General features: G+C 37.2%; 1 protein-coding gene across 1 annotated transcript in view; it reads left to right on the top strand.

The window, feature by feature from the left end:
- Window positions 1-13370, top strand: part of LOC107558762 (exostosin-1) — a 295223-nt gene extending 281853 nt beyond the window's left edge. The window contains exons 9-11 of the mRNA XM_016242435.1: window positions 3955-4115; window positions 10769-10940; window positions 12782-13370. Of these exons, the coding sequence (XP_016097921.1) occupies window positions 3955-4115; window positions 10769-10940; window positions 12782-12967 (519 nt within the window). The 3' untranslated portion in view covers window positions 12968-13370. The remainder of the gene's footprint in view (window positions 1-3954; window positions 4116-10768; window positions 10941-12781) is intronic.
- Window positions 13371-17749: the final 4379 nt, after the last annotated feature.

The following is a 17749-nucleotide window of genomic DNA, read 5'->3' as shown; positions in this document are numbered from 1 at the left end:
AGCTAATCAAGGTCTAAATAGTTACTAGGAAGCTACAGGCATGTGAGTTTTAATTAGGGTTGGAGCTGAACTCTGCAAGGCTGCGGCTCTCCAGGACCGGAGTTCGCCACCCCTGCTCCAAGACCTGAAACTGGAGCGTCAGAGAAAGGAGACATGCAAAATGTGCAGTGTTGGGGTGCCTCAAGGACCAGGGTTGGGAACCACTGGTGTAGATCATGCACCAGGCAAATTGCATTGATGCTATGTAAATATATACGTAAACAGAACAATTTTAAAATTCTCATTTAACTGAAACAATGAAATTCTTGGCACAGAATTTCGACTTTTGGCACTGGTGATATCTACACTTAGCTGCAGTTACCACTGCAATGATCACTAGTCAGTGTAATTTAGCCTATTGGCCAATCATTTGTTGGTAATAGCGCAATGCAAACATCAGCGGGCATTTTTTGTGAAAGAAGCATAATCTATAATGAACCTAATTTACATTAGAAGTAGCTGTGCTTGCGCAGAAAAGATGTCAATGACTTAATTTCAATGTTGAGGACACAACACTGCACCCGCTAAACTATATTGCAATGGTTAGTGAATAAGATGCAGGTATTTGTGCTAACATACCACCGTCAAAAGTGGCGCAACTGTTTAGAGAACTAACTTCTTAGAATTTTAGATGAATAGTTAATGTTTCAAAGGCCTGAATGAGATTCCAGATTCCCAGCAAATTGTCCAAATCTGGAGTAATTATTATTTTAAAAGGATTATAAATGTGTAGTTAACAACTATCCTTCCTCAAGCTGTGATATGCAAATCTGTGTGGCTGCAGTGCACAATTCCCAAAACATGGCTGCACCATCTGGCAAAGATGTTTCAGGCAATGTGAAGAATTCTGGGATTCATTTATTCTCTAAACAAACAGGGTGCTTTGATGATTAGGGTGTCGTAGGTCTACGTTTGATTAAGGCAGAGATGATCCAAGGGCCAGGAAGGATTTTTTGCCAATGCAATTCTCCAGCAGTTTACAGGGAAACACATTCTCAGCAGCTGTCCTGGCATAGATAATATGAAGCTTGTTTGTAAATTCCTAGGCAGGGGTTGGAGGAAAAAACAATGTGGGAATTAATCTGGTTATGGAATGTATTATTAACTCCATTGCAGTCGGATATTGAGATAAAGATTTTCTTGATCTTCTTTGATGGTGCAAGTTTTGAAAAGCAGTAGTAGTTGGCAAAACCAATTACATCCCAAAGACTAATCTCTTACATCTGTCTGACACTATCGTAATTCTATGATGAAGTTTGAGGAAAGAAAGATACGCTTCAAAAATCTTTTTGAAACAAATTTCCTACATGGCAGGTAAAATTAGATTTATGTTTAAAAATAGATATCATGTTGGTGTATTGCCAGTGTGTAAAAACAAGATTTTCTCTTCAAAATATCATGTTTACTTCAGTGTTATTTGACATATCTTGTAATTGTTTGTGAAATGTACTAGCAGTTTTTAAAGTGCACTGGCTGGTCTGCAATGTAAGTTATCCTACTTCAGAATAATATTTCAAGTGTCACAAGCGGTGAGAATGTATCCAATCAGATGGCTGGAAAGCTACTAATTTCTCAAGTTCATTACGTATGGCAAAGCTCAGTGTGTGTTTGAAACCTGCTATTCATAATTCATCATACTGATGATTTATTAACTGCACCCAGTACATCTTTACTTCGGCCTGGCCAGAATATCCACTTACTTTTAAAGCAGTACAAGATTACAGAACCCGTATTACAAAAGTTTAATGAGTCTCAGTTTTGGTGAGGAAGCTCTTGTGGCTTTAAACAAATTCAGCAACATTTGGAGGGAAGCTTCTACTCATTTCGCATAGCAATCTGCCCTAGTAATTGCCCTTTAAGCATTTGAGAGGGTTTTAATTGAAAAGTGCTGAGAATGTGAGAATATGGCAGTGGTTTCCATTTTTTTAAGACTGTGCGGCGCTATGGCTCCATACAATTTATAATTGCATTGTTTCGACTCATTAACTGGCTTATTAAAATGGGAAATGTAATATAGGGGTTGAAGTTGTTTTAGTGCGCCAAGCATCATTAGACTGTAGGCACATGTGTGGCATAACAGCGCCACAGCAGAGCCCATGGGTTATGATGTCTGTGCTGCAGTTAATGGCCTGAAGAATTGACCAGAAAGAGTTATAATTGTTATAGTACAATGACAGAGTAATATAAATTACAGCATTAATCTAGTGTTTGTGCATGTGTCTGCAAGTGAATCTGTGTCTTAACCTATCATGTATTTGTTTTCCCATTTATCTTCATTGCACATCTGACCCTATGAATGTCTGCTTGCCAAGGAGGTTAGCATTCCAATTAATTTCAATGGCAGTTGCTTGGCTGGTGCATGATCCCCACAATGCAATTCTGCCATTTTTGCTTATGGATAGCTTTTGGATGTTTTTTAAGCCAATTATCTGACCTATAAATGTCATGTGGCTAATCTCTCTAAGGATCTCTCTAATTGTTATTTTTAAACAAGGGTGTATGAAGTATACTTTGGACTTTGGACTCCGCCCCTTTCTTGCAGCTGACTGCATGCTAGATCTGCCCTTATTCAATCAGCAACCGATGAATTGTAGCCCCATGCTTCTTCCATTTTATCGCACCTTTAACTCCATTAAATTATGAGTAGCTTGTATCATAGAAAGCTGTAGTTTCATAGTCCCAAATATCTAAAATGTCCCATTGTTTAATGCTTAAAATTATGTAAATTTGGATGCATCAGACAGCTGCCTTTGATTGTATAAAACATTCTAGTTTTGTTGCATCATATCATGTTTTTTTTTTTTTTTTGCATGTCTCTTCATTAGAAATGCATATGAACATTACAACAACATACTGAGGATTTCAGAGATTTTGTATTTAGTCATGCAAATTTGCAGCGATGACCAACATAAATCTACGGCGCTCTGTAGAAAGCTGCTTGGTTTGAAAGCGACTTCTGTGTGAGTACATCATGTATCACTTCAGTATTGAAAATTGATCTTTTTTGCCTGCAAAATTTCACCAAAAAAGAGGGTGCCCTTTAATTTTGAAATTATGACCTTTGGGAACATTGAACACTTCAGAGTCTCCTTTTAACATACTGCTAAGTTAAATAAGAGCTAGACAATTAGTTAAACTCAATTGTTAGCCGTGATCTTAAAGTTCTGTTCTTCTCAGACCAAGCATTCGTGACTCCAGCTGCCATTCATCTTTCCCACTCGCTCAGATCTATAATCAAGGTCCGGTACACATAATGAATAGAGCAAATTTCAATGTGTCGCCCACAATGCATTGCTGGAGTGATGCGCCTTAAAGCCGTAATTCCTTAAGGCCACGTTATTTGCATGATGTCATAAATCTGGCTGCGAGTCTGCTGCTAGCGCAGCGATTAATCTATTATAACATTAAGGGGGACGTTTGCAACCTTTTCCTCTGATTTGAGGGTTAATTTTTTAATATGTGCGCACGCTGGCTTTGACAGAGCAAGAACTGCTTTCATCCCCTGCATGCAGACAAGTCAGTTGTGTTGATGCTGAAGCATGTCTGAAGGCATTAGAAAATCCAAGGCTAAATAAAGAGCTGAGTTAGAAAAGGCTTGTTCTCTTTTAGCACTCATTGGCTCCTTTGACAATTTATCTCACTGAAAGTGAGCCCGTGTCAATTCTTTTAACATACTATCAAGAGAGCTAATGTTGCTTTTGTTAATTCTACTTCTTTAATCTCTTCTGATGAGTTTCTTAAGCAGGGTGTTCGCTTTGGTTTTATCTGAAGTCTGTAGAGATAATGAAAATTAACAATGTCTTTGTTCTTAAAGGAATAGTTTAACCAAAAAACAAAAATCTGTCTTTATTTACTCACCCTCTGAATCAGTTATGTAATCAAAATTGTGCACTTCTGTCTTCTCTGGGTTTGCAGGTGGATTTCGCCTTCATTGTTTGGCAGAGTTTTCCAGATCGGATCGTAGGCTACCCAGCACGCAGCCATTACTGGGACAGTGGGAAGGGGAGGTGGGGTTATACCTCTAAATGGACCAATGAATACTCCATGGTGCTCACAGGAGCTGCGTTCTACCACAGGTAATCTCCAGACAACACAATACAACACAAAACTGACCTGATGTGAATTTGTTTTTGTTCTGTAGCAATTTTTCTATTCTATTGATTTTTTATTAAATACAAGGCCAATGAGCATGCTACTCAACATTCAAATACTTGGGTAGTGCTTGCTGTAGCAGTTGCAGCGTGCTTCAGAAACCCTCCACCTTCCCCAGCTCCACCTGCTATGGGGTGATTTCATGTATGTTATATATGGAGGTAATTTCATGTATGTTATATGTGCAGCAGCAGTATTTCTTACATGCTCACAGCAACATGCCTGAGGATGTATTGGAAGTAGCCAGTCTCAGTACTTGCTCTGCAGCATAGCAGTTATTTTCCACCAAGACCAAACACATTAACATTGCCATGTATGTTACCATGCTAAACACTCCGAGAGTTGACATGCCAGAAATAATTTCAAAGAGTACAATCGCAGTAAAGCCGCCTTTCCACTATCTCTGACATTTGCATAGGTTTGTTGCATTTCACCTTTTAATGGCAGTCACACAGAACTTAAATTGATGCTGAAGCTTTCCACTTATTCATGGTAAAATGAATGAATGTATGATTATATCCCCACAAAACAAATGGATGCCAATATGTCTGAAAGAAAAGCATAGTAGGTTATTTAGGGCTAATGTAAATAGTTATGTAATTATTAAGTAATTATTTTGGATGTAATTATTCATTAACTGCCCATTTTACAGAAATAGCATTTAAAGAATAAAATTTTAGTGCAGAAATATCGATAATTTTCACCTCATGCTCAACAAACTAAATCTTAAATTGGATTCAAAAATGAGAATACTCATTTGGTTGGAATTCAAGTACAACTCTGCATTCAAAATGAATGATATCCAGTCTTTAATTTGTTGGGGACCGTGGAAAGGTGGCTAAAAGCATGGGAAAATATGTTGTAATTTTACAAGACTCACAATAATTACATAATTTGTCTTAAAAAATAGTAATATAGTGTCGTTTTAATGACCTAATGAATGCAAATGTGCATATCTTTTCACATTGAATCATAAAAACAGCAAGAAAGGAAGGAATTAAAGAAATGTATAGAACTTTTTTGCAAAGAACTTTAGTTCTTGTTTCATTTGTTCCAATTGTTTCAGAGACCCAGGAACAGTTGTGGATTAAAGTGTGTGTCATCTGAAAATACCCGTAGTCAGTTTGTCATAGCTAATGCAACCTGATTAGCTGAGTTTACAAATCCTTTACAAAAATAAGCTAAATCCTTTGCTTATTTTAATCTGCTTACTTTCTTAGCTTCTTCACAGGGCATTACATACACAACAACCGAAAAATAACACTAACTTCTGCATATCCAACTATTGGTGAAGATCCATAGAGCCTGATCTTAAACACTATTAATGCTTGTCTTGTGAATAAGTGCAAATGTCATTTGATAGGTAAATGAAGGATTTTTAGTGAATAATGACTAACATTTAATGGAATAGTCCACCCAAAAAATGAAAATTTGTTGAAAATGTACTCACCCTCGGGCCATTCAAGATGTAGATGTTTTTTTTCCTTCATTAGAATACATTTGGTGAAATGTAGCATTAAATTGCTCATCTCATCTTAATCAGGAGACAAATGTCCACAGGTCAAACATATAGTTTACAAGCAAAAACAGTCCAAAAAAGTTCTAAACAAATATATTGGTGGATTTTGTTGTGAGAGGACAACAGGGGATGGAGTTGTCATCTCACATCATCATTTTTCACTGGAGTAAGTGGATTATGGACTCATATTTTTGCCAGAAGTGATGTTTAAAACGGCTTTAATGATGGATTAGTTTCTTACAAACACACAGCTTTCCACTTCATAAGAAGTTAACTGATGGACAGGAGTCGTTTCAATTACTTGTGGATTATTGTGATGTTTTTATCAGCAGTTTGGACTCTTTATTCTGACGGCACCCATTCACTGCAGAGGATCCATTTTTGAGCAAGATGTAATGCTAAATTTCTACAAATCTGTTCCAATGAAGAAACAAACTCATATAGTATTTGTGTGAATTATTCTTTTAAGTCATTCTTAATAATGTGTTAATACCAGGCATGCTAATCAGCAACTAGTTAATAGTGAGAATTAGCCCCTACACTAAAGTGATACCCAAATGATATATCAAGAATCATCAAGCTCCACATAAAGCTAGACTTAATTAAATATTTTCTCTTAAATCTAGCACATAAATATTTCTGTCATCTCTCTCTAGTGATCTCAATGTGAATTCATCTGTCATCATGAAAAGATAAAATTGGCTACTATAGCATTCGTTCTAACCTTTTAGGGACACCGGGATAAAGGTTAGATTTTATTAATTTGAAGTCATCCTGCGGGCCCCTTGGATGCTTTCTGAATAAATACAATTTATTAAACATTTTAAAGATTTAAAAGTCATACCATTTTTATTTAATTAAAATTGTATTACTCAGCCATGATAAACTTGTGCAAGTTAGCTGGCAGTTAAAACATGAGAATATGTTGTTAGTTATGTTAAATTTTTAACCAGCACCCTAGAGATGGCATTGTTTGAATTTTTGAAAAATAGTTTGAAAGAAAAAAGAATCTAAAACAAAAGAACACACAAAAACACAATGGACAACATCCAGAGCGCCCTAGCAACACTCTAAAAACACTCAGAGTACCTTAACAACCACAGAAACACACTAGCAGCAGCCTAGCAACCACATAAGAAACACCACCTACAACACCATAGCAACAGTTATTCTCTAAAACACTCAAAGCACTTTAGCAACCACACAGAAACATCCTGAACACCATCCACAACACCCTAACAACAGCATAGCAACAACAGAGAAACACCATGAACACCACCCACAACACCCTAGCAAGATCAATGCTCTAAAACATTCAGAACACCTTAGCAACCACATAAACACCCTGAACACCATCCACAACACCCCAGCAACAGCATAGAAACCATACAGAAACACCCTGAACACCATGTACACCATCCATAACACCCTAGCGACACTCTAAATAATCTATATCACCTTAGCAACCGCACTGAAACACCCTGGACACCATCCCCAACACCTTAGCAACAGCATAGCAACTACACAGAAACACCCTGAATACCATACACAACAGCATAGCAACCACACAGAAGCACCCTGAACACCATCCACAACACCCTAGCAACAGCATAGCAACCACACAGTAACAGAAACAGTGAGGCTCTAGGAAACACTCAAAGCACCTTAGCCACCATACAGAAACACCATCCACCAAACCCTAGCAACAGCGTAGCAACCACACAGAAACAAACTGGACACCATTCACAACACCCTAGCAACAACAACACTCTGAAACACTCAGATCACCTTAGCAACCACAGAAACACCCTAACACTATCCACAACACCCTAGCAACACTTTAAATAATCAATATCACCTTAGCAACCACACTGAAACACCCTGGACACCATCCCCAATGCCTTAGCAACAGCATAGCAACCACACAGTAACAGAAACAGTGAGGCTCTAGGAAACACTCAAAGCACCTTAGCCACCATACAGAAACACCATCCACCAAACCCTAGCAACAGCGTAGCAACCACACAGAAACAAACTGGACACCATTCACAACACCCTAGCAACAACAACACTCTGAAACACTCAGATCACCTTAGCAACCACAGAAACACCCTAACACTATCCACAACACCCTAGCAACACTTTAAATAATCAATATCACCTTAGCAACCACACTGAAACACCCTGGACACCATCCCCAATGCCTTAGCAACAGCATAGCAACCACACAGTAACAGAAACAGTGAGGCTCTAAAAAACACTCAGAGCACCTTAGCCACCATACAGAAACATCATAAACACCATCCACCACACCCTAGCAACAGCGTAGCAACCAAACAGAAACACCCTGGACACCATTCACAACACCCTAGCAACAACAACACTCTGAAACATTCAGATCACCTTAGCAACCACAGAAACACCCTAACACTATCCACAACACCCTAGCAACAGCATAGCAACCACACAGAAACACTCTAAATACCATCAACAACACTCTTGCGACAACATAGCAACCACACAGAAACACCCTGGAAACCATCCACAACACCCTAGAACCAGCATTGCAGCCACACAGTAGTAGAAACAGTGAGGCTCTAAAAACACTCAGAGCACCTTAGCAACCATACAGAAACACCCTGAACACCATCCACAACACCCAAGCAGCAGTATAGTAACCACATAGAAACACCCTAGACACCATCCAAAACACCTTAGCATCAGCAACACCCCAAAACACTCAGAGCACCTTAGCAACCACAGAAAAACCCTGAAAACCATCCACATCACCCAATCAGCAGTATAGTAAACACATAGAAACACCCCTTAACACCATCCACATCACCTTAGCAACAGTTATGATCTAAAATACTCAGTCCACCATAGCAACCACAGAAACAGCCTGAATACCATCCACAACACCCTAGCAACAGCATAGCAACCACATAGAAACACCCAGGACACCATCCACAAAACCCTAGCAACAGCAGCTTTCTTAAAAACCCAGAGCACCTTAGCAAACACATAGCAGTAGTAACCATCCACAACAACCTAACAACAACACAGCAGGGATTCACAGTTTGTCTAATCATTAGTCACAGGTTTTTGTGGGCTCTCACGGAGGTCAGTGTCAGGTGCTTGTAAAAGCCGAATGTGAGACCTGCTGTGATAGAGATCGTTCAGAGACAGGCTGATATTAAAGCAGGTAATAAATGTTCAGTCTGAAAGCTTCACTGGCCATATTTTAACGATAAATGGCACAGGTGAGATGGAGTTCACAGTTTGTTTTAGCTGAAGGTCTCTGAACTCATAACTCAACAGAGCCGCACAACAGAGCCGCACACAAACACACACACACACAGTCACACACAGACCTTCAGACTGACACATCACACACCCGACACACAGATTAACCGCTTTGCTACTGGTCAGCGAGCTGACACACCACCTGCAAAGTGACCCCAGCTTAAAGTGTGCGGGAGAAAAAGACATAAATAAACGTCTGAAGAGAGATAAGCCACCTGCAGAGCTGAGAGGAATGCTCTGACGGCTGTCCCTCAAAGAGAGAGGGAAAAAAAGAAAGGGAAGGAATGAGAATGACAGAAAAGACGTCTGCAGGCAGTAAAGGAGATTCAATTTAATAAGGACAGCGAGAGAGAGAGAGAGAGAGAGAGAGAGAGAGAGTAGACAGTGTCACTCACAGAAATTAAAACATCTGTCTTTTTGAGGTTCTCACAGCAGGGTATGGCCTCTCTGTCTGTGCTGGGTATCATGACTATACTTTGAGTCCCACCCAGGCAAACATTTTATTACTCATAGGTTGCTCTTAACGGAGCACTCGTTTAAGTTGTCTCAGATGTTTCTCCTAAAAGAATATATGAAAAATATGAGGTAATTAAAAGATTGTTAAAGGGATAGTTCAGCCTAAAATGAAGATTCCGTAAGCATTTACTCACCATCATGTTGTTCCAAACATGTATGCATTTCTTTCCTCTATGGAATAAAAAAGAAGATACTTTGAAGAATGCTGGCAGCCAAAATGTTTGGTTCCCTTTGATTTCCATTTAATAAATAAATAAATGCAATACAATACAATACAATGCAATACAATGGAAGTCGATGGGAACCGAAACTTCTTGTTTATAAATGTTCTTAAAAATAATTTATTTTGTGATCAGCAGAACAAAGAAATGCATACAGATTTGGAGCAACATGAGGGTGAGTAGGGTGACTATCCATGCAAGAGAATGACACTTTAAAAGAAAAAAAAAAATAATAATGTTGTGGGAGAAAAAAGAATAATGAAATAAATGTGTAGAATATTGTCTAGAAATAAATACATTATGTTAAGTTGATATCTTTTATCCCTTCCCATGCATTATGCATAAATCTAATGAAAATAAAATTAAGCTGGGACTGTCAATAGATCAGTCAATTACTCAGCCTCATGTCGTTCTAAACCAATAAGACTTGCATTCAGCTTCGAAACACTAATTCACATATTTTTTTATGAAACCTAGAGATGTCTGTCCCTCCTTTGAAAGCCTATTTAAGCTTTCAAAAAGTTCATAAGATGCCATAAAAATAAACCATATGAATCCATTTGTATTGAGCAAGTCTTCTGAGGAGACTTGATCGCATTATACGAGGAACGGTTTTAATTCAGGCTTTTATTCACATATCAACATTGATGAATGCACATACAACCTATCAAGTCTCTTCAGAAAACTTGAAAAAAGCTTGAAAGTTTTGGTGGAATGGACTTTCAATGGAGGTACAGAAATCTCTCGGGTTTCATTAGAAATATCTTCATTTGTGTTTCGAAGGTGAACAAAAGTCTTGTGGATTTGGAACAAGATGAGGATGAGAAATTGATGTTTTAATTTTTGGGTGAACTGTCCCTTTAATGGCAGGGTTTCTGAGCAGCATTCAAAATAAAACAGTCAAATAAATTGTCAGTTTTAACTTCCCTACAGGCAAATTGCCTTGTTTTTTTATTTATTTTATCCCCTGTTATCTAATTAATATCTTTATTCATTCCTTTTGTTTTTTGGTCAGGTATTATCAACACCTGTACACATACTACCTGCCAACGTCTCTGCTGTCAATGGTGGACCAGTTGGCCAACTGTGAGGATATCCTCATGAATTTTCTCATCTCTGCAGTAACCAAACTCCCGCCAATCAAAGTCACACAGAAAAAGCAGTACAAGGAGACCATGATGCAGCAGGTATGTGTCTGTGTGTGTATGGGTTTTATTATATTATATTATATTATATTATATTATATTATATTATATTATATTATATTATATTATAGTATATTATAGTATATTATATTACATTATTTGGGTCATGATATGATAATGATCATGATATCATAGTTCTTTAAGTTCAAAGTTATTCAAAACCGTAGCAGATTTTGATATTTTACTCAATTGTTTCTTAAATCATTTACTGCAATTGTATTTTTCTTCCTATTTAAAAAAAAAAAATTACCTAATGCTAAATTACGTTAAAAAGAAAATTCTCCAAAAATGTTCATAAAAAATAGTAACTAAAAATATAGACTCTTGACATGAGATTATTGATACAGTGTTGAGAAAAAGTAGTGTTTTGAAAAATGTATTTCCCCCAACCTCTGCTTAATTCCAGCAATACTAAAATAGCAGGGGTTCGCAAATGCTAAATAAAGCATGGCTTTATGCAGTATTGTGCAATTGTACAATATTGCTGAAGTAGAAACCCTAGTAACTTTATATTTTTCAGTAGTTTAACTGTAGCTTGTTCAGTATTAACCCTTACGAAATGTAACCATGTTTTTGGCGTATTGATTAGCATTTGTATAACCACAGTTGTACTACAAATACCATGGTTAAACTATGGTTAGTATAGCAAAACCATGGTTAATTTGTGGTTGCCATAGTACTATAGTAAGCATGGTTTTTTTTTTTTTTTGGTTTTATTTGAAGTAACCATGGTTAATTTTTTGTAAGAGAAGCTACCTTTTCCAACAAGGAGTACCACAAAATGCCTACATATTTTTTGTCACATTCTTAAATTTAACGTTGTCAGGCTTACTGAGGCTGTTTTGTGGCAGTAATGTTCTGCTCTGATTAAAAAAAAAATACCATTAAATATTGTAGGTACAAAGTAGTTAGCTACTATTTGTTATTAGCTTGTACCATAGGCTAGCTCACTATTTTTTTTTAAAGACATATTCAATGTAGTTTAATTATTTTATAAGTAGTTTGAGGTTTGGGAAGAAACAGTTTCAAAGTATTAGAAATGTTTACTGTGTTTCTCTATATTGCCTTAAAACATACTAGAAACTTATCAAAACATTATTTATTGTTTATGGATTTTTTTCTGAATCATTTTTAGTCAAAAGTTTTTTTTTCAAACGATACGGCTTACTACTTTTGTTTCAGATGGTTCAGAGAACATTCAAAAGTAACTTTTGTAACATTAGTAACATCATTCCCATAATGTCTGCAGAATGATAAAATTGAACATTCCTTTAATGTTTTTCTCTAACATTTACAACCAAGATTTTTTTTTTTTTTTTTTGCTCTGTGATCATTCCAAAATATTTTTCATACCTTAATGGGAACATTAGCAAAATGTTCTTAGAACATATTTTTTGTTAACTGCGTAGAAGATAAATAGCTATTAGCTGATTAGAATATCAGAATGGTCCAATTTGATCTGTCATATCTCAATTTCTCTGAAATTCTGTGATGAAAAAGAATTCATGAATGATACAAAATATATATTTTTGTGTTCCACTGCATGTGCAAAGGGTTGAATGCATGTGGGCCTGTATTAGCACATTGTAAGCTTCTTTAACAAGGAGCTAGACATCTTTCCACAGTGTTTCTCATGAATGTAAGGCCATAAATGTCACCTGTTCTCTGAGTCGTGAAATGAACACTCCGTATTCACTCTGTTTGTCAATGTCTTCTAAAGTGCTGCCCAGTTCCAGCCCAATTCCAGCAACATGTTCCTGCTTTCTTTTTTAATCTGCCTGGTGAACCATACACAGACCTCTCTCTCCCTCTTTCTCTCTCAGGGCTCTAAGGTGTCTCGATGGGCCGACCCAGACCACTTTGCACAACGTCAGTCCTGCATGAACTCTTTCACACGTTGGTTTGGCTTCATGCCTCTCCTGCACTCTCAGTTGCGTCTGGACCCCGTCCTCTTCAAAGACCAAGTCTCTATCCTACGCAAGAAATACAGAGACATTGAGAGGTTGTGAGGGGCGAATCCCTCCAACACTCCGCTGAACTCATCCGAACATCCCCAAACAGACCTGCAGTGTTCAGTTCGCCTGGACTCAAATACAATATGTTCCATCTACAGAAGAAAAAAAATTATAACAAAATATGCAACACTGAATGATTTTATCTGCAGCTGATGGTTTCGTGGCAAGCATTTGCTCAGAATAGGACTGGCTCCTTGCGTGTTTGAATTTGTTGTTGTTGTTGTTGGTGTTGTTGTCTGCGAGGGCCGTAGCTGCTGCACATGTATGAACAGGAGGCAAAAGAGGCGTGTGAATGGATGAAAACAGCTCAACGAGTCACCTATGCCTGCAATATGTCTTTTAATTTCCTTTTTTTTTTTTTTAGAAATTAATTTTTTTTAAGAAGTTTAAAAAATAAAATCTATGAATGCAAAGTGGGTTTGGACCCTAAATATTAATTTTTGTATCATTTTATTGTGTGTTTGTCCCTTAATACTTTAAGTAATACTAATTTCCCTTCACAACAGATCATCCAATATGAATAATGTTTGTACTTGATATTTTGAGAAAATCAGCAGTCAGTTTCTGTAATTCAGATTTAAAAGGGTCATAGGATGCCCATTTTCCACAAGTTGATATGGTTCTTTAGGGTCTTAATGAAAAGTCTGTAACATAGTTTGGTTAAAATTTCTCAATGGTATTGTAAAAAACACCTTTTTTACCCAGTCAAAAACAGCTCTTGTTAGATCAAACCGTTTTTGTAGCATTTTCCTTTAAATGTTAATGAGCTCTGCTGACCCCGCCCCTCTCTACCTAGCTGCTCTCAGAGAGACTGTTTACTTTAGCCGCATTCATCGTGAAACTTGCTAATTAGCACATTATTAGGAAAGGGGATTTGCAAAGATTCATCACAAAACATTTCATCTGTAGATGAGGCTGGATCATGAATGATTCGCGCGAACATAGACGCATTTATGAAAATCGGGGGCCCATTCCCTTCAGGAACAATGTAATCCGGTCTTCAGCGGCTCAGATGTCAAGAGTAAATGAGGACTGCTATGTTCATTATTACATCCAACAACTGAACACCTCAATCACTTAGGAGTCATTCTTGTCTACATCTGGTCCGGCGGCGAAACAATGGCGGACTGATGACAGCTCACTCAGGGCGGGTCTAAGGTAAGACGCCAGTCCAGTCTGTGCTGAAACGCTACTGTCAATCAAACTATCGTGGGAGGGGCCTGTCTGTGTGATGTCACACAGACAGGCATCTGAGATCGGCTCGATTTGAGAAAGGGGGAAACATTTAGCCAGATTAAAAAAAAAACACTGGGAGGATTTTTATCATTATAGGGTGGTTGTGTACACACACTGCCAACACACATTTCAGTTCAAACAACTTGTAAAAGTGCATGTAGCATCGGATGACCCCTTTAAAAACTAGCATAGAGCTGTTTAATAATTTGTGAGCAGGGTGTGAATTATTGGGGACAGGGGTGTTAATAAAGGTTTGAACCCCCTTAAAGTTACAACTAAAAGTTGGGGCAGGTCTTTTAAATACATCATATTTTTACATGTACGTTGACAACTGACAAGATGTGTTGTGTTGCACATCTGAGAGATGCAACCCACATTAGAAGCTAGCGGATCAGTTTGGACATTTTGTGTGCATATTTTTATGTTTGTACTTTGTCATACATGCAAACCTTTTGTAAATTAAGTCGTAGACTGGATCCCCTTATATAGTGCACAATTTGAGGAGGAATTAAGCCTCTCCCAATACCCACACTTCTTTTCCCTTGACCACGTGGCCAAAGTGTTCAAATGGGCTTGATTTTTTGAGTACCCAATGGCACACACTTACAACAGAGTGCCATGAAATTGCTGATTTTTACAGAACTTTATTTTCACATTTATATTTCCAATACTCTACATTTTAAAAGAAGCTTCTAAATGTTTGTTCAGTAGTCCCTATGTAACAGACGACACAATATATTTGCTATGCCTCAAATTTTGTATTTTTTATTCTGTGGCAGAAACGGGCTTCCGTACATCTCTGTATCTCTTGAACACTTTATTTATTATTTTACTCTTAAATTAAATATCTAGTATCTAATTTATTTAACTTACACTGGAATGTTTTCCAGCTTTACACAGCAGATGTACATTCTATGCACTTTCCACACTTGTGCTTTTTTGCTCAGGTCAAGCATTTAAAGGGATGGTTCAGAAAATGAAAATTACCCCATGATTTACTCACCCTCAAGCCATCCTAGGTGTATATGACTTGTATACGGCTTTTTCTTTACAAATAAATCATGGTGTACTTTTAATTTTGAGGTGAACTATCCCTTTAATGCACACCAAATGAATTCCCGTGTCTTGCCAATAGATTGTATCCACAGCCAAATCATTCACTTACTGTTTAATTTACTATTAAATTGTGTAATTATGATTTAGTGTTTTGTTTCACTTAGCCCTAAATGAATGCTCGCAAACATGTATTTTACCTTAATATACAGTATAACAATTTGCTAGTATCAGTATCATACAGTAGGTAAAGTGGGCAGAATATGCAAGCACCATAATTTTTACTATTTACATTACGCAAATATATGACAGAAAACTAATAACTATGTTGACATTGGACCAAATTGTCACTCCACATATAGAATGTGGAAGTTGGAAACTGATTGTGAATCCCAAATGAGTTTAATATGAATCTACAATAGTAAAAATAGCTGTAGATAAAATTTATATTTTTGTGGAACAATTATTGTAAGAGAATCCATATATTTTGTCATGTTGCTGTATTCTTTATGGTTACACTTTACTTGAAGGGGTGTGCATAAGACTGACATGACACCTACATAATCATGACATGACACATGTCATGAATATGAAGGTTTTATATGCATGTTTATGACAACTGTCATTAAGTGTCATTCGCTCAGTTATGTAATTTTTAATGCAAAGATAACATTGTTTGAGATGTCTTTGTTATGGGCTATGGTTAGGGGTAAGGGTAGGGGTAGGGTTAGGTCAAATAATGTCATATTTGCATTAAAAATGACATAACTGAGCGAATGACACTTAATGACAGTTGTCATAAACATGTATAAAACCTCCTTCATATTCATGACATGTGTCATGTCATGATTATGAAGGTGTCATGTCAGTCTTATGCACACCCCTTCAAGTAAAGTGTTACCTTATTTATAATAATTTTTAGGCTACACTGTCAAAATAAGTTCTTGTTTACAACAAGCCTGAACTTCGTCCAGTCACAGCTCATGTCTTCTGAATTTATGCGGACGTGATACTGGATCTGACCTCTCCATGTCATCCCATACCATCTGTATATCAGCATATTAGCATATGTTAGCAGGGCTGATGTAACTCACACACTCTCTTGAAGTTTTTGTCTCACAGGTGATGTCTTTATTAGAGTTGCAGCGATATGTGTGTATGTATTGACAGGCTTTGATATCTGTCTGAAATTTAATCTCTTTCATCTTTATGACAAACAGACAGAACAAAAAAAGAATGGCGAAAGGTGTAGATCTGCCCTTTCACGGTACCTCCTTTCCAGCTTGCTCTCTTTCTCTCGTTAGTCTGTGTTCTCGTCTCGTTCACCTCTTCTTGTCGGCTTTCATCAGGATGATGTCTTCACTCCACATCCACAGAGACTTGCGGAAATGATGCTTCACTCACTGTTGAACACGCCGTAGATGTTTCAAAGGTTTAAACATAACTGGTCCAACACACGCTCCATGCCACTCCAAGTCTTAGGGGCCATTAACACTTAATGTGTTTTTAAGTTTAAAAATGTGAGATGAAGGGCAGTGGAATAAAAAAAAAATAAGTTCAACTTTTGTTAACTTGAGTGCCATTCATGTGCAAGATGTGTGCATAGCAGTCAAACACATCCATCTAGCACATGAAAAATCAGTACACTGAAAATTAGCACAGTAAAACACAAAAATGCATTCTTGTTTTAACGGCCCCTTAAACCGTCTCATGGTGGGGATGAGTGAGGAAAATCTAGTCTTTTTAGTGTTAACGTTTTTAGCAGAATTAGCAGTAAAAGGGGACAAATTAAGATATGCAGCTTTCAGAAAAGGATAACAGAATATAGTGATTTAGCATGCTAATAGTTACCTGAAAAAAACGCCTCAGAAAAGTTGCATCTCTGAATTCATTCCCTTTAAATCTGCTACTATAGCCATCAAAACACTACTTGTCTAACAAATCCACCACCTTCAACAATACCTTTCAAAACAATTACTGTCTATCCTCAAACCGCCTGCTGTGAGCAACATTTCTGTTATTATGCATAGTCTCTAGATATCTATTTTAGTGAGCACTATGATAGTTCAGTTTTTTAAGTGGGAGAACTTGCACAATTGGTGGCTGACTAAATACTTTTTTGCCCCACTGTATGTAGCCGATTTTGTGTTATATATCTGAATCTAGAATCTCATCATTCCTTGTTTTGGAAGGTTTGGAACAAACAAGATGCCTGTTTGAGGCTGTTTATTGCGGATATAACTTCTGTTGTAGAAGCAATGATCTTTGGAAAAGCATCATTCAATGTATAAGCAAGCATTAGTATTTAGTTATGCATTAGAATATGTAGCAACACTTTAGTTAATGTTGGTTATTGCATTAACTAACAAAGAGCAATACATTTGTTGCAGTTTTTGTTAATTCTCTCCCACTTTATTTTGGGTGTCTTTAAATATTATTCAATTAGTCAATTTTAACATTAACTAAGAGTAATAAATGCTTCAGAAA

The sequence above is a fragment of the Sinocyclocheilus grahami genome, unplaced genomic scaffold (assembly GCF_001515645.1).
Source record: "Sinocyclocheilus grahami isolate Dianchi unplaced genomic scaffold, SAMN03320097.WGS_v1.1 scaffold658.1, whole genome shotgun sequence".
In the NCBI taxonomy this organism is placed as follows: domain Eukaryota; kingdom Metazoa; phylum Chordata; class Actinopteri; order Cypriniformes; family Cyprinidae; genus Sinocyclocheilus; species Sinocyclocheilus grahami.
This window is presented reverse-complemented; position numbering and strand designations above follow the sequence as displayed.